This window comes from Desmodus rotundus, chromosome 3 (assembly GCF_022682495.2).
Source record: "Desmodus rotundus isolate HL8 chromosome 3, HLdesRot8A.1, whole genome shotgun sequence".
Lineage (NCBI taxonomy): Eukaryota > Metazoa > Chordata > Mammalia > Chiroptera > Phyllostomidae > Desmodus > Desmodus rotundus.
Window position 1 is genome coordinate 93,165,420 of NC_071389.1, and position 23,729 is coordinate 93,189,148.

At 33.6% G+C, this 23,729-nt stretch overlaps 1 protein-coding gene across 9 annotated transcripts in view; it reads left to right on the top strand.

Annotated features, from left to right (window-relative positions):
- The window catches only part of EXOC2 (exocyst complex component 2), a 254,795-nt gene that overhangs the window by 120,826 nt on the left and 110,240 nt on the right, over positions 1-23,729 (top strand). For 7 of the 9 annotated variants that reach the window (XM_045189117.2, XM_045189122.2, XM_045189119.2 and 4 more), the window contains 3 exons: positions 3,828-3,946; positions 16,573-16,647; positions 19,425-19,550. In XM_045189117.2, coding sequence (XP_045045052.1) covers positions 3,828-3,946; positions 16,573-16,647; positions 19,425-19,550 — 320 coding nt within the window. The remainder of the gene's footprint in view (positions 1-3,827; positions 3,947-16,572; positions 16,648-19,424; positions 19,551-23,729) is intronic. The other 2 variants (XM_045189121.2, XM_024552333.3) reach the window with 1 other exon arrangement.

The window sequence follows — 23,729 nt, forward strand, 5'->3', positions numbered from 1 at the left end:
AAGCTTTTATATCATTGATTTAAAAATATGAACTTTATTTTCTGCTGTCATATTTTGAATACGACCTTTGTTCTCAGAATAAGCTATTATTTTTCAGACTTAATACCCTTCCTCTTTAATTAATGAACTTTGTTGAATATTCATTAGTTGATAATAGACTACATATATTGAAAATAATTTCCAGGTAAGGAAAGAGGGTCTGGACTGAAAACCACTGATTTGTTTGCACTTGCAGAGGGTCACCATTCAGACATGTGTTCCTTGTGATGCAAGAGCACAGCAGGACCATGAGCCATTGTCATTGTCAGCATATTCATGTTGCTGAACAGGAAAGGGAGAGGAAGCCTTCTCAGTGGAATAGAGAACACTAAAATTGATTACTGCCACTATCCCTCATCTGCAGTGTGCCCAGACATTATGCAACTTGCACTATGTTTATCGTTTCTGACCCTCCCAGTCATCACTACGGGCATTTGTATTACGCCCGTTATACTGGTGAGGAGACTGAGCCTCAGGTGTTGTTACTGCTTGTTCAATACACACAGCTAGTAAGTAATGGGACTCCAGCTTACCTGCTTTCAGGGTCTATTTTGATTTTCTCTAAGCTACCTTCATAAGAAAGAAATGTATTTTTTAAAGATTTTATTGATTAATTTTTAGGGGAAGAGTAGGGAAGGGAAGGAGAAAGAAAAACACCAATGTGTCGTTGCCCCTTGCCCGCCCCCCACTGGGGACCTGTCCCAAACCCAGGCATGTACCCTGACTAGGAATCAAACCGGTGACCCTTTGGTTCACAGGCTGGCACTTAGTCCACTGAACCACACCTGCCAGGGCACTTTTTTTTTTTTTTTTTTTTTTACATATAGAGAGACAGAGTTCTGGGATTGTTAGTTGTTTTGTCCAGGATATAGTTGGTTAATATTTCATCTGTGTTCTGCTGGTTATTCTTTGTATTTATTTTATTGTTGATATTTATCCTATTAAATTTTCTGATCATAATGTGTTAAATCTTATTGAGTGTATAATATCTTTATGTAGTGAATTACTGTTATTAGATAACTAATGTGTAGTTCTTATAACTGGTTAACCTACTGGATAGCATTTAAAAGGCAGTAGGTGTTAAAAAAGATTTTTTTAATGACCTATTTAAATGCTTTTTTTCCTGTTATTTTAAAGGAAAAAGTATAAAAAGGTCAATAACAATGCCTAGCAGTTCATTTATTTTTTAATCATTTTATTTTTGATGAAATTTGAAAAAGTTTAAGCAATTCTATTTTTCTTATTTGAATTAAGTTTTTAGTTATTAATAAATAGGAAAAGTAACATTACAACCAGGTCAGATATCTGTTGGACTTTGCTATCTACGATGATAGGTATGGTATCTTACTGCTATAGAGACAGCTTTCTCATCAATAAAAAATGTATCTCTATTTGTTCTCTTATATAATTGAAACTATGCATGGTGTGAATGAAAATCAAGTCACTACTGTGTTGTCTTTTATTCTGTTTTATTGAATTAAAAGCTTTCTGATTATTTTTGGTCTCCTCATTCTGTTTTAACCTTTGTTTTCTTTTTTAGCAAGAGGCAAAGTTTCATATACTTCTTCCCATGTCAGTGTGATCCTATCCCTGGTGATTGTTAAAAATAATGTCAGAATGTGACTAAAAACTTTACTTCTTAAAATTTAAAATATTGAGCCTATACTCATCATTAACATATTTTTCCTCAAAAAAGTATTTTAAAAAGTGTTCATTAATACACAGCTTTAAAAGAAATGGCAATAAACATGTATCATATTCTAAACAAATATTTTTGAAGTGAAACTACTAGTACTTATTTATAACTACTTACGAAAAGAAAAGAAGAAACTTAGTGGATTAAGTAATTTAACCAAGGAAAAACCTAGCACATGTTGTACGTTTAAATTGAAACACTGGAATTTCTGAGAGAACATGTTTATCTTTCGTTATAAAACTTTTAATGTAATACCCATTAATAAGACAATGGAAAGAGGATTATTATTAAATTTTGCAAGGAGTTAGTCACCATACTAAAGAGCTTACAGTTTTAAAAGTTACTAAGCAAAAAATACTTACTGATTTCTTTTGCTTGAGAAAGACCCCTTGTAAATGGATCATCTATATTCTTACTCAATAGTTTAAAAATTAGAAGGAAGCAGCTTTCCTATATTTTACAACTAATACAAATCTGAGGATGTTATATGAGTTGAAAGTGTTAGGAGAAAGTGTTGCAGAAGTATTTTGGAGGCAAAACAAGCCTAACTAAGGAGAATGATAAGACCAAGTCTCCCTGGCAAGAGAGAATAAAATCACATGTTTTTTTGAGAAGTGACACAACATACTATTTGTCATGTTTATCTTCCAGTGGATAAAAGAGGGAAGTCTTGTGAGAAAGGTAGAATCTGATTGGGTTTTGAAAGCTTTGAAGTGCATTATTTATGCCAAGCTAAATGTAATTTGTTAGACTGTAGATTTCTTCTAGGGATACTATTAACCGATTTGTCACTCTTGTACAGACACAGCTTATTTGTAGCCTGTAAATAGAGAGTCACAGGGAGGAAGAGAAGGGCTAGCTCTCAGGGCTGTTCTAGCGCAGTGGGTGCCAAGCTGTTTAAGGGGCCTTTTTGCAGGACAGTCAAATACCCAGCTCTTCTCAGAATCTAGGTTGTCTTCGTTAGTCTGGAAAGTCAAGGTCAGGATGGATAGTTCCTAAATGTGATATGAGATTTCTTCTCAACATTGTATTTATTGCTAACTTACTACAAAATGTTTCTCCTTTAATTAGCTGCTAATTGAGATGTCTATGAGTGAGGAGATACCCAGACCTACAAATGGTAGGAGAGAAGTATCAGATGATTCTCTGAGTTATTAACATTTGGCTAGAGGTCACAGCTTCTAACCATTAATTAAAATTTATCATCGAACAAAAACCTTTAATAGGCAGCTGATTGTCTAAGAGTAATTTTAGGACAATAAATTCAACTTTTGGAGTTGATTTAATTTGATTTAACGTGTTATATTTATACATTTTGTGAGGGCTGAGCACCAAATCGTGGATGGTATTTGGCAGAAATTTTTCAACTGAAATCTCTTTCAGTTGTCTATCTGGGTTTGGATATTTTCTGTACAAAGATCACTTTAAATATTTGAAGAACTATATTACAACTATTAAAAATGCCCATCTATGCTATATTTACTAGAAAAACATTTTCTCAGTCATGGATTAGGATTTAGACTTTAGAGGTAAGTGCTTGTTGTCACCTAATCTCTTTCATGTAATAAAGTGGCTTTACGTTTCAGTTAACCCTTGTTTAGCTTGTCTAGAAAACAGTGTCATTGTGCCATCTAGTGGCCATATTTTAGAACAGAAAGGAATTAAAAAAAAACAACCCTGAAATCAAAAATAATATTCACCAGGTGTTTTGTGCTGTCTCCCACCTGAGTTTTATATAATTACAGAACTAAGTAGAAACACTCTGTGAATTAAATGTAAATACATAAAAAGGTAAGTTCTCATTAGTATGTTGAATCATCATAAATTATGTTTATCTTCTTTGTCTTTATAAAAAGTCCTAGTTTTATAAAATATAGCTTTATTGTTGTTTCATTTCATGAAAAGAAATTTGAATCTGTTTTCATTTAGAACTAAATATTAGAGACAGATCGACAACTGTTTTACTAATTGATAAAACTTTAGGCTTTCTTAAAAAAAGTGATGATTTTGAAATAGGTTAACTTTCCTTTTATCCTTATTTATGGCTGTGTAGAGGAAGCCTACTTGGTCAGCCTTGGCCTTGCTTTTTCAGGTACCTGTCTGACCTTCATGCACCTGGTGACCCTGCTTGGCAGTGTATTGGAGCTCAACACAGATGGATCCTTCAGCTTATGCACAGATGCAAAGAGGGCTATATACAAGATCTGAAAGGCAAGGCTGTTCTCTTCTGATGCATTATGCCACTTCTTATTGTCATTTTAACATATTTTGGGAACACTTAATAATTAAGGAATGATTAGTTATTTTTCTTGATATCTCTATCTGTGGTGGGTATTCTCCTCTCCCCATCCTCCCCCCCCTCCCGGGTTAGCATTATAGCAGAGTAACAGAACAGAAGACTCTTTAAATGTGTCTGTTATTGTGGCTGACAGGAAGTACTGACAAAGATTTGGTTTAGGAGACAAACTTTTGTGAGAAGCAACCTGATATTAGAAATGATATTAGTCTTTGATGAATGCTAATAGTCCACTTGTTATTTTTTCAAATGTATGTTGAACCCTGCTATACACCAGGCACTATGCTAAGTACAGATAGATACTGGGGAATAAAACAGACATGGTCCCTACCCACAGTGGATTAAACATGTAATTAACCCAATACGAAGGGGTGCCAAGTGATAATACAGGAAAATAATGGTATTATGAGGGAGGAGAACCAAGGAGAATGTTTTAGATGGCTGGTTATCTCAGAGAAGGTTCCATGTAAGCCAAGAGCTGGAAGGATGTGGAGTAGCCTTCTGGGCCCCCTGCAGCCTGAAAAAAGGACCACCCTTTGCAAAGACCTCAAGGTAAGTTTGAAGGAAGAATTCCCAGCTGCATTCACAAACACTGAATGCCCTGAATACTGTGTGTCAGCCACTGTTGGGTGCTAAGGATACAGTGGTCGGTATGACAGACAAGAACCTGGGTCACATGAGGCTTCCAAAATAGCAGGGGAGAGGGATGTGGAAAATGAGCAGTAGAATAGTGTGCTACTTTTAAGCCTGGGAATTTCCAAGTGCCACAGTAGCACCTAGTAATTTGATCCGGAATTTTGAGGTCACAGAAGTGGTAGTCCAAGATTTGAAGAAAATGCCACATATTTTCAGAGATCTGTAGGGTATCTGTATTGGCCGATTGAAAGAGGTGGGAAAGAAGAAAGAAATGAAAACCAGTCCAGGAAGAAAAGGCAGGATGTGTAATGGATTTCAAGCAAGAGAAACCCACTGAATTCTGTGTGGCTGGAGCTTAGAGCATGATCGGAGTTGATAGAGTCTGAATGGACTTTGTTTGGTAGCTGATGCTTCAGGGGATTTGGGCTTTATCCAGCAGGTGTTGCGGATCCATTAGAAGTTCTAAACAAGAGAAAGACCCAATGAGATTTATTTTTTAAAAGATGACTTTGTCTTCCATGTGGTGAATGGATGAGAAGGGTATAAGCCCACAGCACTGAAGCTGGTTAGGAGGTTGCTCTGGCAATTCAGGCATCTCACCTGGCATGGAGGTGGTGGATATGGAAAAAGGGATGGATTTGAGAGCTGTTACAGAAACTGGAATCTGACCTTGGCAGCTAGTTAGGATGATGGCACCACTGAGTTAGGGGACCTAGAGGAGAAAATGATTTTTTCCTTTTTGTTTGGATATACAAGTGGAAATATTCAGTAATAGTTGGATTTAGAGAACAAGAGTCTTGAATGTGGTTGGCATGTAGATGGTCCTGGTAGGTGATGCTTTTACCCAAGAAGATGAAAATGAAAAAGAAAACTTAAGAATCGTGAATCTGATATTTACAGGGCTAGTAGAAGAGAAACCTGCAAAGGAGCAGAAGAAGGGGTATTCACAGGGCTAGGAAAGAAATAGGAGGGTATAATATTGCCAAAGCAAAGAGGAAAGGAGTGATTACCAAGGGTTTTAAAAGAAGAGTAAGATACAGAGATGTTATTTAGCTTTAGCACTGAGGCTGGTGTGGTTGGGACACACAGAGGCAGTGGCCTGGGATGCCAAATAGATTTTATAAAATAAGGCATAGTGATACTTAATAAAGTTTCCAGGAGTCCTTAAAGTAACATGAGAACAGTCCTTGCACAGAGGGAAGTCCAAGAAAAGAGGTCACAATTACTTATAATATTTATAGCACAGTTCTGTCATGAATTAGAGTACTTTCCAACTGTGATTCTCTTCTCTAATTTTGATTTTTAGGAAAACCTCAATATCTCTTTGATTCCACATCAAAATTCCTATTAATGTCATTATTTTATAGCTTTAGCAAGTGAAAATGACACCAAATCACCAAATGATATACGTAATCTGTAGTCTTTGGAGGTATCTGGAGGGCTTTACATATTTTTCAATTGAATCTACCCTCGTAGTCAGGACTCTAAACCTTGACTGCCTGTCAGAATCCCCTTGGTGGTTTTAAAAACTACCAACTTCTGTTCTCCACCCCATTTCTACCAAGTACATTAGTTAGAACCTCTAACAGTAGAGTCCGGGCATCAGTATTTTCTAAAGATTTCAGATGATCCATGTGTAGCTAGGGTTGGTAATCAATGCACCAGATGCTGTACAAGGGACTGGGAATACAGTGGTGAGCAAGACTGACGTGATCTCTGACCTGTTGGATTTTGTAGCCCAGTGGGAAAGACATATATTTTTAAAAATTATGTAAGTATTTATTACATAAATGTAATTGTGGAAAGTGTTATGAAGTGGGTAGTACAGAATCTACTCCACAGTAGTAAGGGGGAGATTCAAGGAAGTTTTCTCAGGGAGGTGATATTTCCATTGTAACTAAATGACAGAGACCAATTATCTAGGTAGTCGGAGAAGGAGTAATCCAGAAACCCAGTAGGTTTTCAGTAAATGTCACCTCATTCCCAACTCTTCTGATACAGTGATGATATGCTCCAGATAACAAACAAGATGTATGGTCTGATAAAGGATTTTCCTATTTAGCTTATAAGAAACAATCTGACTGTATAATTTGGTTATGAAAATATGTGAGTTTTGGGGATGTGTGTATATCTTGAGGGCAACATAGAGACTAATTCAGGTTGGAAATTGCATGTATCTTATTGTCACATCCTTAACCTGAAATATCTGATAACCAATATTACATTGGCAAAGGTCTGAATTTTTCTTGAAGATAAGTGGAGAGATATTTACCTAATGGGTTTTTTTCCATTATCTTGATGTTATGTTTTGGTATATGTATTCATCCAGAGCTGCTTATAATCAGTATTTCTGGGGGAAAAAATGAAAATAGCTTATATGTAACTGGAGCCCTACTTTTTAAATTTATTCTGACCAATCTTGTCACAAAATTTGCTCATCACTTGTGAAATAATTAAAAGAATGTACAGTAAATCTATTTGTTAGTGACAAGCTCCTAAAGTTATTTTCATAAGTTGGTCTTTTGGTTAGGAAGTAAAAAACAATTTACAGCCCTTTGAACTTACTCTACAGAGTTTGATGACAAGACAATGTAAACTCCCTAAATTCATTAGTCAGGTGTTTATAGGTTATATTTTAATTTTCATTGACATTCAGTAGAACATGCTTACCTATGTCCCTTTTTTTTTTTTTGTCAGCGGACATTACCAATATAAACAATGTGGGTAATCCTAACATATAGGAGCTTTTTAATTGGAAGATTGGTATGCTGTTTTGAGCTCACATCAGTTTTTTTACATACTTAAAAGCAGAAAGGGTAATATAATAACCTCCCGTGTTTCAACAATTATCCACTCATAGCCAATCTTATCTATATTCTCATTTGTTTTTACCCCACCCCTTGCCCTGCATTATTTTTGAAGCAGGTCACATCATCATTTATACTTATTTCAGTATGCAATTTTAAAAGATAAATATATATTTTAAAAACTAACTGTGCCCTGGCCACTGTTGGTTGGAGCATTGTCCTGTAAACTCTGAAGGGTTGTGGGTTCAGTTCCTGGTTGGTGCACATGCCTAGGTTTTGGGTTCAGTCTGGTCAGGGATGCATACAGGGGGTAGCTGATGAGTGTTTCTCTTCCCTTCTCTCTCTCCCTCCTTTCCTTTCCCTCTCTCTAAAATCAATAAGTATGTCCTCAGGTGAGGATAAAAATAGATAAAATTAAATCACAACCCATGTCTATTAAAAATAACTTTAACCAAAACACCATTATCATTACCTAAAATATTATCAATGATTTCTTTATAATATCAAATATTCAATTAATTTTCAAATTTGGAGACAGTTTAATATCTTCAGGATCTTGATACATTCATAACATGGCTTTTTAACATTCTATAACAGTGCAAAGGCACATGATATAAAATCTGGCATAAATGTAGACAGAATATGTGTTTCCTAGAATGGGACAATTTGCCATATGTAAAATATGGTTCACCTTGGCCATTTTGCACTTACTTTTCTGGTTGTCATCATTAATGCATGTATATGTCATTGGTTACATGTTAGTTATTTAATATACACTTATCTACATTTACATGGGTAATGTAATTATACAGTATAGTATAGACATATGCATGTATGTATGTGTAAGTATTTGCAGATATTATTTACCTTAAGTATAAGTTTGCTGGGTATAAGCACAATTTTTATTTTATATAATCTACGAGTTGTTCATGATAGACTCATAAGTGATATTTATGAGTGCTTTAATTATATTGTATCTAATATAAATATAAAGTAATATGGGGAAAAGGCTCCTAAATATCTTTTGAACTTTCTGTTGGACATCCTGTCATAATTATGACCTTTTATATATGGAAGAAACCTGGGTAATTGTCTGTTCCCAACAGATGTTTAATAGATGACTTTAGATCCATTTTGCATGTGAGGAAGGTATCTCAAGGGAAGCCAGGTGACAACCCCACTTCTCCATGTCTTGAGGAGTGGCAGAACTAGTGAGTGGTTCAGATTTCTCCCCATCCCACCAGAGTGTACTCCCTCTGAACCAGGGAGGCAAGACAGCAAGTTCCACACGACCTCTCTGTATTCTATTGTTGGAGTAAGTATTTCCATCAAACAGGATTTTTGATGAACATGATGAACATAATAATGACATTGCCTGTATTTCATCTAGAACTTTGTTAGAAAGCTTCATTGTTTTTATTCAGGTATACTCAGGAATCTATTTTCAAAATGAAAGATAGTTGCATTCTAAATGTAAAGAATGAGTTGTAAATTCTTGTGTTACAATCTGTGCTTGGACTTCTAACACTGGAGAAGAGAAATAATTGTAATTTTTTAAGTAAACCCACAGGCAAACCAATGGTTGAGAATTGAGACAGCCTTGTGAAATAAAATACAAATTTAAATCAGTAGACTATACATATATCAGACAGGAAAAGGTTTCTTTATATCTTTTTAAGTAAAGCTGATCTTTAAGCATACATTTAATTAACATGAACTTTTTTTGAGTCTTAAAGTCTTTACATGGTTGTTTTGGGAAAAAATGTTAATTGTATTTATTTTGTGGTCTTCAGAGAAAATGTTATGAGCAAAGGTGGTGATAGATTTTTCAGAGACAACAGTTCTATATTAAAAAGTTACCTTTCTAGGAAAGAGTCTCTTGTATATGCAGCATTTGTCAGCAGAGGTCATCATAAGGTTGATATTCTTATGAACACTGCATTAGATCTTTCTCTGGATTCCAGTTTTTATAGTAATAACACATACTGAACTAAGAGGATGATATCTTTCATGCTAAAAACACTAGGACACAAGAACAGGAAATTATCATTGCACCTTAAACTCACGTTGTCACTTGTCTTCCAAATATGCCTCGTTTCCTCCTCTGTGGCCTATGTCTCTGTTATCCAAATGTGATATTTTGATTTTTCTAAGGGGAGACAAAGATGGGAAATAGAGATTATAATATTTTAAAAACTCATCTTGAAAGCTTAAATACTAATGGAAGAGTGATTTTTTTCCAGCCTGAATCAATTAACCATTTTGATTCTCTTCCTCTATTCTTGGACCAGCCCTGTGTCCTGTATTGTTGCACATGGGAAACCTTTACCAACTTATAAGAAGCGTCATTTTTCCCTTAAAATTCCTGTGAAGTAGACCCAAAATTAGACTAAGTCTCCAGGTTTCTTGCCAGGAAAAGCCTTTGCTTAACCCCCTACTAATATTCCCAAACAGGACTCTTAAAGGTAGGCTTCAAAGGTCTTTTTTTCTTCGTTTGGAAAATGAGTTTAAGTCTCAAAATAGATGTTGGCTATATTTAATAATTCAAGGGAAAAGGTTTCAGCCTCCTCACAGAGTAATTATTCAGATTTGTACTTAATTAGGACTTTCCAAAAGTACGTATTAGAATGGGGCACATTGGAGGTCGTTAGAGTAGGAGCAATAACTTAAGCAAGCAAGAGATTTTTGAAATAGTCACACAACAGAAGGAAATACATTCATATGTGACTCAGGTTTTCTTTGAAAACTTAGGTATATGTCACACCAGAAAGTCTTATTCTGAATCATCTTATTGTGGATTTATTGTAGAAGAAAAATGATGAGAATATTTTAGAGGCTGGACTAAATACCTACTATTTTAATTACTTCAAACATTGAGTAGATTATTAGATTAATTACTTTCTGAAATAAAAATGTGTGTTTATCCAGTGACCTAAAAATATGAAAATGGCTGTATATATTTTTAGTTCAAAAGTTCGTAAAAATACGTGCATAAATTGTATTCTATAGTTTTATGTATAATTTTGTGAAATTACACAGTATAACCAGACTGTATTTTTTTATATTTCTCAACCTTTACCTACATAACTTATAGTTTGTTTTGAATTATTAAGGTATTAATATTATTCTGCTATTTCCATAATGCAGGTTTAGTTATACTTTACACGAGATTAAATTTCAACCTCTGTTAAGAAACTGGCGGAAGATTCAGATTTTCTGTGGGACTAAAAAATATCTTCATGGTTAAAAATATAGTAAAATTGTGTTTTTATATACATTACATATTTAAATAAAATTATTTCTATTTTAAAGTTGTTACAATGAAGTTGCACATTAGGAAGATTTTTAAATCAAATTTATTTTCTGGAGATTTAAAAATAGTTTCTCTTCTGAATGTTTATCAGAGCATTATGAGCCCAGAATAACATAATTGATTTTAAAGGAAAAAAAGGAAAGGCACACCTGCAGTAAGAACTGATATGAGACATTAATTTGATTTTTACCTTCTTGCAAGTAAGTGTCTTCCAGTGTAGATCACTCAACCCCAGCATTATCTGCACACTTCTTTTGTGTGTTGTGACCAGGGTACTTTTTAAATTGACTTTGGAGAGTGAAAAGCTTCTAAATGCTTCTAGTGGGATTTTATTTGCTTTAAGACTTACAAGCAATGAGGTATATATATTGAAGAAAGTAGGTTCAAGAGAGAGAAGTAGAAGAAAAGTACCAGTTAATGATTTCAATGAAAAAAAATCTCTCCAGCAAAGTGGTGGTCTGATTTTCTTTTCCCTTTTGTCTTTTTATTCCAGAAAAGGGGGTGGGGGAACCCAGGTGATATTCAGTGTGCCATGAATTAGCTTTACAATTAATAGTTTACCATTAAAATTTTTGATGCATCCTATTAGAAATTCACTATTGTTTATAAATAGTATTAAGTTTATATAAACAGTTTCAATTACTTAAATGCAGATCAGCAGGTTTTTACATAATTATAGATTTGTTTTTAAATTTGATTTGAAAATACAACTTTAGCTTCCAAATTAAACTTAAGACTAGTAATTAATGCTGGTATTTTAAGTAGTTTTTTTTAAAAAGTCAGTAACTAGGAGTTTGATTTACTTTATGAATACCATAGCATTTGTTTATAATCATGTGTAGTAAAATAACAGCTGTTGAATATCATAGAAGAGAGTTGGATTAAGTTCTCTTTCCTTGTTTCTTCTATTTTATACTAGATTCTATTCACCTTATAATGAATGATCTGTGTATCTTTGTTAGATCAGACAGGCCACAGACTTATGTCAAAGACCTTTTTACTTTGTTATCCTGGCAGCTGGCCCTTCTCCCCTGTCTTGCTTACTGTGTATCTGGAAGAGGACTTTTTGTGGCCGGGAGCCATTTCATGTCTAAACCATGTACCCTTCCTTAGAGAAAAAAATTTTTGACAGTGAATGTCATGAACACACATTGAATGCTAACATTAACTGGTAACTTAAAATAGTCATCATTACAAATATTTTAATTCTGTATTCTGTCATTTTGGTAATAATTTTGTTGCTTATATATTTTAAGCATGTTTTCTCTACTTAAATCTTTATTTATAAATATAAAAATTGCAATACAGGTGTAGTACCGTAATTAAACATAAATAATTTTGTTTGCTTATTAATCTATGTAGCTTATATGATTCTTGCTTAGATAGCCATTGTTAGCCAATAGATGCTTCTTCAAAGTTCACACCTGTAGTTTTGCTTTGAAAATAGCTTTTCATTCTGCAACTGTTGTTGTGAATGGTGTTATATCAGAAACATAACCTGGAGCCTGTTAAGGACAATCTGACACCCTAAAAAGTGAAGTAAGGTATATTAAATATGTCTCCCTTTGTTTAATTTGACTAAATGATCCCCTTTAAATTGAGGAAGGGCTCCTGTAGGAACTTTATATATAGAAGCATAAGATCAAAAAGAACATTTTAATCTGTTGACACAGGTCTAATTCATAAGGAATTTGTAATTCTGCCTTGATATACTTGCCCCTGCCCCTGCCCCCCAGCTTTGGCATTGAAATTCTTCTGTGTGTTGTGCTTGAAAGGAATCCCATCCTGCCTTGTCTGTGAAGGCTCCTGGCCCCTCATGTTTGGTCAACAAGCAACAGTGGGTGGTCGTGCTGCACATGGGACAAGGGCCTGCTGTGCTCAGGAAAATGTGTTCAAATGTTCAAAGGTGTTTAAGGGCAGTAAGGAAGTCAGCTGCCCTTCTGAGAGTTGGGACCAGTGTTCCTTCCCCACACTGTTGTAGACTGTGAGAAAACTTGTAAGAGGCATGAAGGATGAGAAAATATAATGAATTTATTCACCTGGCTCCACGTTTGCAGGCTTCCCTGAAGAAAGGTCTCTTCTGCCCTTTATGTTGTATAAGGTCTGTTAAAACAAATATTGATTACTTTTCATTTAAAATAGGGAAAACTTGCACATTTTGAGTTGAAAGGATTTGACTGATATGTGATAAGGTTTCCTGGAAGTCTTATGGAATACTAGGTATATAAGCATTTTCTAAAAAGTTTTCTTAAAGTCATTATCAGTTTTTCATAAGAAAACAGAGTTTTAATGTAAACCCTTAAGATTTTAAGGTTTGCAGAACATGTTTTCAGATCTATAGGTTAGCATAAAATTGAAGAGTTCTTACTAGTAGAAATCTCACAGTTGTTGGGGAAAAAATAGCAAATGTTTCAATTCGTTAGTAGCAAATTGTAAAAGGTTGTTTATTTTCTGTTAGAAAATAAAACACTTTAAACATTTTTATTCTTTTATTCTTTTAGTGAAGTGACTAGAATTGCTTTATTAGCATTGTGAAGAAAATAATTTCTGCAACTTCTGAAAACAGATTTTCTGTTTTTTCATAATAAAACAAAATTTCTGTTTTGTTTATATAGTATTACATCCATAAATGGTATTTTATAATTTTGTTTGTTTTTGATCTTTTAAATTACTCCTGCATATTCATAATTAAAAAAAGAATTCCTTTTGAGCATGCTGGTAGCATGTTATAGAAGTTTTATTTAACTAGAGAATCAAAGTATTATTCTTGATTGTCAGTAATTAAGAAACTCAGTCTTTTTTTTTTAATTTTAAGTGTTTAAAGGAATTTTTCTTCCAAGATGCTTCTTTAAAGCATATGTAAATAAGATATATATCTCTTCTTTGATATATTGATAAAAATGTAACTCAAATTCTAGTTTGTGAAATTTAGAAGGTAGAGCTATACCTGAAGAATATTCTGCTCTAGAATCTTGTTTATTTTTTTCTACAAATTCTATAGTGATGGTTTCTCACGCTATTGGGTGTATTTATATTTGCAATTTGTCTCTAGAGTAATCTTTACCCTATAGTTACTCCTCTCAGATAACTTTGGGATTATTGCCAAGTAATTGTGATCTTAAAAGCACTAATTTATCTGAGTATATTTATTGGTTAATCTGCTTAGTGCCTTTAAAATATTTAAGCTGTAAGGTTCATAAGAAAAAATAGGAAATTCTGATTAAGATTTTATTGTTACTTTTCTAGTTGGCTTTAATATTTTGTTGATGTGCTCTTCTTTTAAGGATTAATTTTCCCATGTGCTCTTTATGTTGAGGCATACTTTTTATACATTTAGATGACACCACTAATTAGTATCCTAAATTATAGCAATAATGAGCAGAATAAGCATATTTTTCATTTTGTTCTCAGTGGTGATTTAAAGTTTCAGACTTAAACTTCACGTAATAGAATCAGAATTTTATAGCTAAAAAAGACTTTAAAAATTCCATAGTTTCTAGCCCTTATTTTTACAGGTGATAAAGCATAGGCCTATTATGAGTCCATAAGCTCACTGCAAAACCCCATACCAATTGCATAGCTATGTGAATTATGGGTAGAATTAAACCCTGACTTAGTTTCAAATATAAGAAACAATTGTTAGTGTTAGCACAAATGAAGGCAGAAAGGTTATAACCCTGTTTGATAAAAGGCTTTTAAAAATTTTCCATCTGGAAAAAAATCACAGGAACAGTTATTTCTAGAGAAAATTTCCTGTTTAAAAAAATGACTTCACCCCACCCCAGCCAAACCCACGTGGTCTTTATAGTAGCTCCTGTAAACCCCTCTCCCCACTATCCCCTCCCCACTCCCCTCTGGCTATTGTTAGATTGTTCTTAATTTCAATGTCTCTGGTTATATTTTGTTTGCTTTTTTCTTTTGTGCAGTATGTTCCAGTTAAAGGTGAGATCATATGGTATTTGTCCCTCACTGCCTGGCTTATTTCACTTAGCATAATGCTCTCCAGTTCTATCCATGCTGTTGCAAAGGGTATAAGCTCCTTCTTTCTCTCTGCTGCGTAGAATTCCATTGTGTAAAAGTACCATTGTTTTTGGATCCACTCATTTGCTGATGAGCCCTTAGGTTGCTTCCAGTACTTGGCTATTGCAAATTGTGCTGCTATGAACATTGGGGTGCATAGGTTCTTTTGGATTGGTGTTCCAGGGTTCTTAGGGTATAATCCCAGCAGAGGAAATGCTGGGTCAAAGGTCAGTTCCATTTTTAGTTTTCTGAGGAAATTCCATAATGTTTTCCACAGTGGCCACACCAGTCTGCATTCCCACCAACAATGTACTAGGGTTCCCTTTTCTCCACATTCTTTCCAACATTTGTTTGTTGATTTGTTTATGTTGGCCACTCTGACCAGTGTGAGATGGGGGTGGAGGGATGGGGAGGAAATGCAGACAACTATAATTGAATAACAATAAAAATTTTAAAAAAAAAGAAAAAAGAAAAAAGAAAAATAACTTGTAATATCAGAGAAAAATAACTTGTAATATCAGAATTAAAAAAGATGACTGAATTTAATTAATTGTGAATTGTATGAATATTGTGTTCAAAGCCTTATGATGTTTTGAAAAATAATAACATGGTACATAATCTAGAAATAATTATGAATTTATTCTAGTAAATACATATGTTTTTCTTGCTGTCCTTTCAGAACTATCAGTAATTATTTTGTCAAAGTCAAGTGTCTCACATAATCTGTATCCTATTGACAGTAATGATTGCAAGGTTAAAAATTATATTCAAACTGTATGAAATCTGAATATATTTTCACTCAAAATGAAATTTATCAAGTGTAAAATATTAAAATTAAAAAAAAATGTTCCTGTATATTTTCTCAGTTACTTTTCTCCTGAAATATGAAAAATTATTAAAATTAAAAGGCAAAATATAAAAAATGATTTCATATAACATTAATGCAGCATTAAGTTTGTGAAAGACAAAATCAAATGCAATTTTATAAATACTTTAATTTCTATTACTTTCAAAATGTCCCATTGCAAGCTAACACTCTAATGAAAAAACTGAAGTGTGTATATACAGTTGAACACTGTCCTCAGCCGGATGTAAACGGGCAGATAATTTAAGTTTTCAGGAAAAATGTACTAAGTAATATCATTTTCACTTGCATATGATCTGCACATAAATCAGAGCATGATATTATGAAAGTATAATTCTCATAACCATATGTTTGTATAATATATGTATTTCTCTTAAACACATCAGGAACTATTACTATCATATTGCGAGGTTAAACAAACAAGAGAAAATAAATTGATTTCTTGTAAGATAGTTTAGAACTTTTTGCTGATTTTGTTACAGAAATTGTTTTTATCCATCTTCTTTTTATTCTTTTTAGTAATGCTTTGTTATCATTGAAACTACTTCATAATTGTAATTCTTTTGTGGAATAGAAATACCAAGTGATGTAATTTAAGTTTAAATAAAATCACAGGATCCTTATGTTTTTTTAAAAAATATACTTGATAGCAAATAATTTCTGACAACTGAGATTTAAAATATTTTCATTAATTTTCTCTTCAAAGGATACTCCTATTAATTTCCTGTAAAATAACTCATTTTAAGAATTTTTTTTTTTTGGACAGAAAATGGTGCAAAATGATAGGGAGGAAAACACATTTCTGAGTTGATGCCCAGTGTTTAGTTTGCTGGGCTTGTGCATTTGTGTGCAGTGCTGAAGCGCTATCTTCTGGTCACTCTGCAAAAATACCTCTTGCAGATGTGTTCCAGATGCTGGTTACTCCTGAGGGCGGGTATGCTGTTCTTGCTTCCTGCTGCTGTGACATATGTGCTGGTAATTTGACATTACTAATTAAGAAATTAGTTCATGTTAAATTTTCTTTTCCTGATACTATAGAGAATTCTGCTATGATACCATATAATGGAAGAAAATCGTATTCTTTATAAAGGAAAAGGTAAATCAATCTTTAGCATTAGCAGTTTCAGAATTTGAGTTACTTAAATTAAACTACATAAATACCTTAATTTTAAACTATTTAAGTTGTAAACATCAGTTATATAGAAAAACTTTTTCTGGGAATACTTAAACAATGATTTTTGTATTTTAGAAAAAGGAGTGTATCTTTTTTTGTTTTTAGATTTTATTTATTTATTTTTAGAGAGACGGGGAAGAGAGGGAGAAAGAGAGGGAGAGAAACAGCAATGTGTGTTTGCCTTTCGCTCACCCCATACTGGGGACCTGGCCCGCAACCTAGGCATGTACCCTGACTTCGAATGGAACCGGTGACCCTTTGGTTAGCAATCTGGCACTTAATCCACTGAGCCACACCAACAGGGTGATAATTGTATTGCTTTTATAAGGAATGGTATACAGTGTACTTTCAGTAAACTAGGAAGTCTTTTTCCTTTTTAGTCAAAAATGTATTGTCCTGAATAACGTGTAACATTTTAAAGTAAAGAATTCTCTTGCACTTTTTTATATACATTTTTATATAAATGTTTAATGTGATACTAAGTTCAAGACCCTTTATACTTCAAAATGTTTCAGAAAATTGATATTTTAATATTAACTTCCTCAATTCTACAATTAATAGCAGTGCTGACTATATAAACTCTAAAGAAAATGTCCTAAATCGTTAAAGCTTCTACACACGACTATTTCTTTAATGTAGAAAAATTCAGTTATAAAAAAGTATTTTTTTCATTGCTTGTATTTTCTTACTCTGAGTTAATGATTATTTTGCTTTCTTAAAATTAAATTATACAAATCTTCTTATCTTAGATGTTTTCCGAAGTAGAAATTTATGTAAATTAAAACATTAGCACAGTAGTTGAAATACAGTTAAGTCTTCAATAAAATTCTATTCCACTAAAAAAAATCTGTTCAAATGACTTAATTTCTATTTCTGTAAAATGTACCTGGTTTTACAGAAATCTGTGAGGATATCTTATATTGTATCACATTAAATTGCTTATGCTAGGAGGAGCCCATGAAACAGGTTCTCTATAGCACTTTTTACTGTATTTACTTTTTATTATTTTATTTTCTGCTTTCACCAGCAGAATGTAAACAGCTTGAGGGCAGGGCCTTATCTTTTGTTCATCATCTTATCCCCAGGGTCTGTATAGTTCCTGGCACATAGGAGGTGTTCAGTAAATAATTGTTTAGTGTTGTTGAATAGCTTCATTATCAGTAACATAAAATTATTATTTTATAAACGTGTTTTATCTGTTCCACCTGAAAACAAATCTGTAAGCTTTTAATATTCTATAAACTTAAAAAAAAAAAAACAAGGAATAAGGTTTTTGTTAAATAATTTAGTATAAGCCATTCAGTATATATAGAGGGAGTTATTTGTAGAATGTCCAATGACTATGGACAGAGACATCATATTTATTCCTTATCCCTAAAGAGATAGTATTCTGACTTGGAAATAGGCAGTACTTTATGCAGCAGCTATAATTCAAGTTGCATTTTAAGGATGAGAGTTTAAGTAGATGGGGAGGAAGAATGAGTTTAAGGCCTTTCAGGTACAGAGGATAGAAAATAAGGCAGGAAATATAAGGTGTATTTTTATAGGGAGAATATTTAAGTGTCCTATGCATGGTAAATACTCTATAAATGTTTATTGAATTCAGATTGTCTTGAAGATCTTTGAAGATGCTCAGCTAAAGAACTCAGGGTGGGGGATTATAGACACCTCTACAGGCTGAAAGGCAAATTTTACTACTTAAAATGAATATCTTAGTAACCATGGGATTCCATTTCTAATAGCTCTCAATACTCATTTTAGAAGAAATGTTTCCTGGTTCTTAGGATAATTTGGGTTGGAATTCTGAGGTTATTTTTGAGTATTTCTGAGGAGAGAATTGGCGGGGCTGAAGTTAGCGGGTGGAAGGATTGAGCAAAAAGGAAAAAGGACTCATGGACATGGACAACGTTGTTACTGCTGGGGGGAGGGGGCATATGGGGACTAAATGGTAATGGAAAAAATATAATAACGATTAAATTTTTTTAGGAAGCAGTATTTCAGTGATATTAATCTAGGACATAAAGAGAATTTCTTAATAATAGTGGCATGTTAGGCCTCTGGAACATTAACAGCATGAGGTGAAAAGGATCCAAACTAGTTTGTTTGGCATTGAAATAGGGAAGCAAATCCCACATCTCAAAGAAAGAAAGAAATGGGATTGAGGGGTTTAAGTTTTAAGGAAGAAGTCAAAGATTTGTGCTGTAAATCTTCATTAAAAGAATCAGACCTCTATGACTTCCTTTCTAAGTAGTTTTTGAGAAAATGATTTCTCATACTGATTTTTATGTTTCTGGAACACCCCTTCCCAGTTTTGCCGAACATTCATTCTAAAATGATACATAAGTTTCAGTCCATGATTTGTTACATCTCTTTATTGAGCGAAAGTAATGGATTGAATCCTCCAAATTTGTCATGACTTTTAAAAGCTGTTTAGAGGAAATATTTTTTATTTTACTTAGTAAATGCTTTATTTAAAAAAATGGAAAAGTTGAGCAAGAAATAACTCAAAGAAGCAGTGCTTTAAATCAAGTAAATATGAATATATAGAACCTACAGGAATGTAACTACTCTTTTCCAGGTACTCCAGGCCTGCACAGTCCCATGGTGGATCCAGATAATGATCTACGTACCTCAATGTTGGTCCATCTTAATCAGACAGCATCACTGAAGAGGGGCAGCAGCTTCCAGTCTGGTCGAGCTGACAGTAAGTGTGTCCCTCTACCCCAATTTTGTCTTTTAAATTTGTACTTGTGTAATTTTAAACATTTTTCTCTTGGGTGTTTTCATAATTAGTTCTGTTATTACTGCTGAATATTACCAACCATCATCTCTTCTACTTATTAAGAAACTTCCCAGTAATTAAATTTAAATAATTAAAATGCATTTTACATCATACATTAAATACATGCCATTTGATTTCTTAATAAGTCAGTGGCCACAGGTTAGTGTTTATTCAAGATACTTAAAGCCTAGTTTATTTTTTTCTGTGGTTTAATTTTTAAAAATATGCCACAGAAAAAATTATGTGAGAGCTTCTTCAAGGTGAATTTTGCAACAAAAGTAATTTTTGTACTCAGTACAGAGAAAGACATCTTTTCAGTGAATTATTAAATTTTGTTTGAAAAGAAGGATTTATTGTTAATCATAAACTAATTGCTAGTCTTTCTTCTTGAGTTGAAGCATCTCAAGTGGTAACTATGTTACATTTAACTTTCTAATGTTGATATTTACCTATTGTGTATATGAGATATAAAATGTATTGATTATAATTCATTCGTGTGCCAATTAGACACTCTTAGTCACTGGTATTTCTAATCGAAACAACAGAAATAAGAAATACAAATAGAGTAATAGAAATACTTTATGTTAAATTCAAATACCTCTAAAGTCTATTTGGAAATATTTCCTGTTATTCTTACAAGTATTGAAGTAGGGAATTTTTTAAGGTTTATGTGGTTTATAATTTTTAAGGTTTATTAATGTCCATTTAATGGACATTAATAAATATAAATGTCCATTATAAGAACATTTTAAAATTAGATGATTCATTTGTACTAAATGAAAAGCTCCCATAACTGTTGATTTTCCTGCTTCTTGCCCTGTGTATATTCTCCACCCAGCTCACCAAACAATGGAAGAACAGAACTGTTTGCTTCTGCCTGCTGTGCTACAGTGTTGCCTTCTCAGTATATACACCCAGGGCCTGACCCTGCAGTGCAGCCCACAAGAGTCTTTAAAAAATACTTCCTTTAATTAGTAGAATAATGTCAGGTCTAAACTCTCTGCACCTCATGGCTTCCCTGTTGTTATGTAATTTACTACCATCAGTTGACATGCTAATAGCCTTAAATAAATTAAAAATTATACTTGAGGCCAACATAATGAATTATATCACCTCGAACAGATCAGATTTATCCTGCCTAGGTTTTGTCAAGCTTCTTGGATCTGTTTTATCAAATTATGGAAATTTTCATCAAATTTGAAAATTTTGTGGCCATAATTTTCTCAAATATTGTTCTGTTCTGCTTCCTTTTCTGTGGCTCCAGTTACGTGTGTGTTATACCAGTAGATTACCCCATAGGTCACTCAGGCTGTGTCCCCTGTTCCCCATCTGTATTTCATTATGGTCTCATTGTTATGCTTTCAACCTATCTTCTTTTCAGCAAAGTCTGACCTAAAATTTTCACGTACTCCATTTTCATATCTTTCCTTTCATTATTTTCATGTTTTCCTTTAAATATTTTAACATTACTGTTATTGGTTAATTCTGTATCTCTGTTATTTTTAAATCTGTTACTAATAACTAGTTTTCCTCCTAGTTTCTGGTTATGGTTCACATTTCCCTGCCTTTGACATTGCTAATTGTTTCACTTTTTATTGTTCCCAGACACTGTGAATATACATTGTTGAGTCTTTGGATTTTGCTCCCTTGATTTAAAAAGTGCTGGACTTGGTTTTATCAGTTATTTACAGTAAGTTTGATCCATTCAAGGCTTGTTAAGTTTGCTAGAGTATGTCTAGAGATGCCTTCATTCTAGGGATACTGAAGCCATCCTGTTGAAGCATAATCTCTTGGGTCTCTCCTGAATGACCCAGGTAATTGATGAAGACTATTCCTTCAGGCTGTTAAGAGCTAGAAGGTCTCCCTGCCCTGTGTGGTCTCTGGGAATCTTGACCTTATACCACATATGCATGACCTAGTACTTAGTAAAGCCTTAAGAAGACTCTTATATAGGTTTTTCTAGCTTGTTTTCTATGTAGCTCCTCCTTGCTCTATAGAACTCTTCCCTGTATTTCCAAGTTGGCTCCACCTCCTTAAAATTCATCTTTCCAACTCAGAAAGGCCACTGAGCTTTGTTTAGCTTCCTCCTCCCTTTACCTCTGTTGTCTAGAAATTGTCTGCAGACAAAAGCCAGGGCAAATTCGGACTCACCACATTTCCCTGTCCTTTTGTTCAGTGTCTCAAAATAGTTGTTTATATGTTTTCCTCCCAGTTTTCTAATTGTGTATGATTGGAGGTTAAATCCAATTCTTGTTGCTCCAACATGGCTAGAAGTGGAAGTAAAATAATTCAAATTTATTTTCACTAATATTATTACTTGAAATTGGAACATTATGAAGAATTGCTGATAATAAAACACAGGTATTAATAAAGTTGAAGAAACTTGTTCTCGACTCTGTGATCAAAGCAAAATTCATAAGCCTACATACTTTTAATTTCTACTGAAAAAAAATTTGGGCATTCATGACATATCCCCTTAGTTCTTTTCATCAGACTTAGGAAATAACTCTTGAGGTTTCTCTGTCAATGATATAACATGTGGGAATTAAATTAGTACATGTTGAATTCATTAAGAAAAGAAAACCCAAAATCATTTTTCAATTTTAATGATCAGAATTTGAATGAAGTAGACTTAGAAGGAAATTGGGAAGTGGGGGTGGGGAGGATTCTCATTATATTTATAAGTACATAGGTATAAAGAATCTGCTAATAATAAAAACACAACAGATGAACAAATAAAACACAAGACTGAGAATTGTTCTCTGTTAGTGGGCAGGAGGCTGCAGGAACCTATCAGTTTTCCAAGAATCTTAATGATTGAATGCCACCGCATTAAGTAATTGAAGAACTTCCAGCTCAGTATGATTTTCTGGCAATACCATTTAGTAGCTATATTAATACTCCAGACAAAATAATTTTACCTATTAATGTACCAAAAAAGATTCAACTGAGGGGATGATTTTGGAAGCCTGTTAGAATTGGTTTGTTATGTTTTTACTTAAAATCGTCTAAATACTTCTATCATAAAACCATTTCAATTAGAATACTTACTGATTGATGGATTTAATGAGAATAACTATGTTTACTTTCTGTTCATTTATTGTGTGTTTTTTTTAAAGAATTTTTCTTTTAAATTGGTGAAGAGGCAATGTTTCCTATTTTTCTTTGGGGTGCAGGCATTTTCTATGACAGACTCATCTTTGAGACTAACACCTCTGTGTATGTTAAATATATATGTATATGTAGAATACATGGGTGTGTAGAAAGCCAGGCCAGACTACACAAATAGCATGTCCAACTTCATAGTCTTCGGGGACTTGGACTCAGATTAGGTTGCTTTCACTTTAATTTAAAACAAGCCCTGCAAAGAATATATGAGGTAAGGATACCATATTAGTTTCTCACAATAGGGATATAGCTGAATGGAGGAGCTTATATCTTTTGAAACATTAATTCTGGGGAATAAACCATCTAAGAGTCTACTTGCTACTATATGAGGCAGGTATTTAAATGCTTTTTCAGTTTTTAGATTTTCCTGTTCTATATTTACCTTGTCATTGACCCAAGACACATTAGCAATGGCCTAGGCTATGTAATGTGCTACCTGCCATTTCGAAGGCAGTTAGTGTTTGTCTGTTTCAGCTCTGTCTTTAAATGAAATATACCTCTTATCTCACTAGACTCATATCATATTACTATTAGGACCCCTTTCATTGGCTGTCCATTTAATTATAGGCTCTCTGAAGGCGGAGACCTACCCTGTTCAGTATTTGTGCTGCACATCATCAGACAGATCTTGGAGAGTAGCCACAGAATTAGCACACAGTGGGCATTCAGTAAACGTTGGCTGGATGGACAAGTACAAGTTTAAAATATGCTCCTAAGTAGTAATGAACCATGCCTTCCTCCTATAGGACAACTGAATTCAAAGCTTCTCACAACTCATAACATAGACAAAAGACTAACATGCTCAATAAATAAAGAGGTTCTACAGGCCACAAAAAAAGGAATTATGAATGGCTCTTAAGCATTTGAATAGGTACTCAACCTCAGTCATAATAAAAACTAAAAAGGCATTGTAACACTATAATGTGATACTAG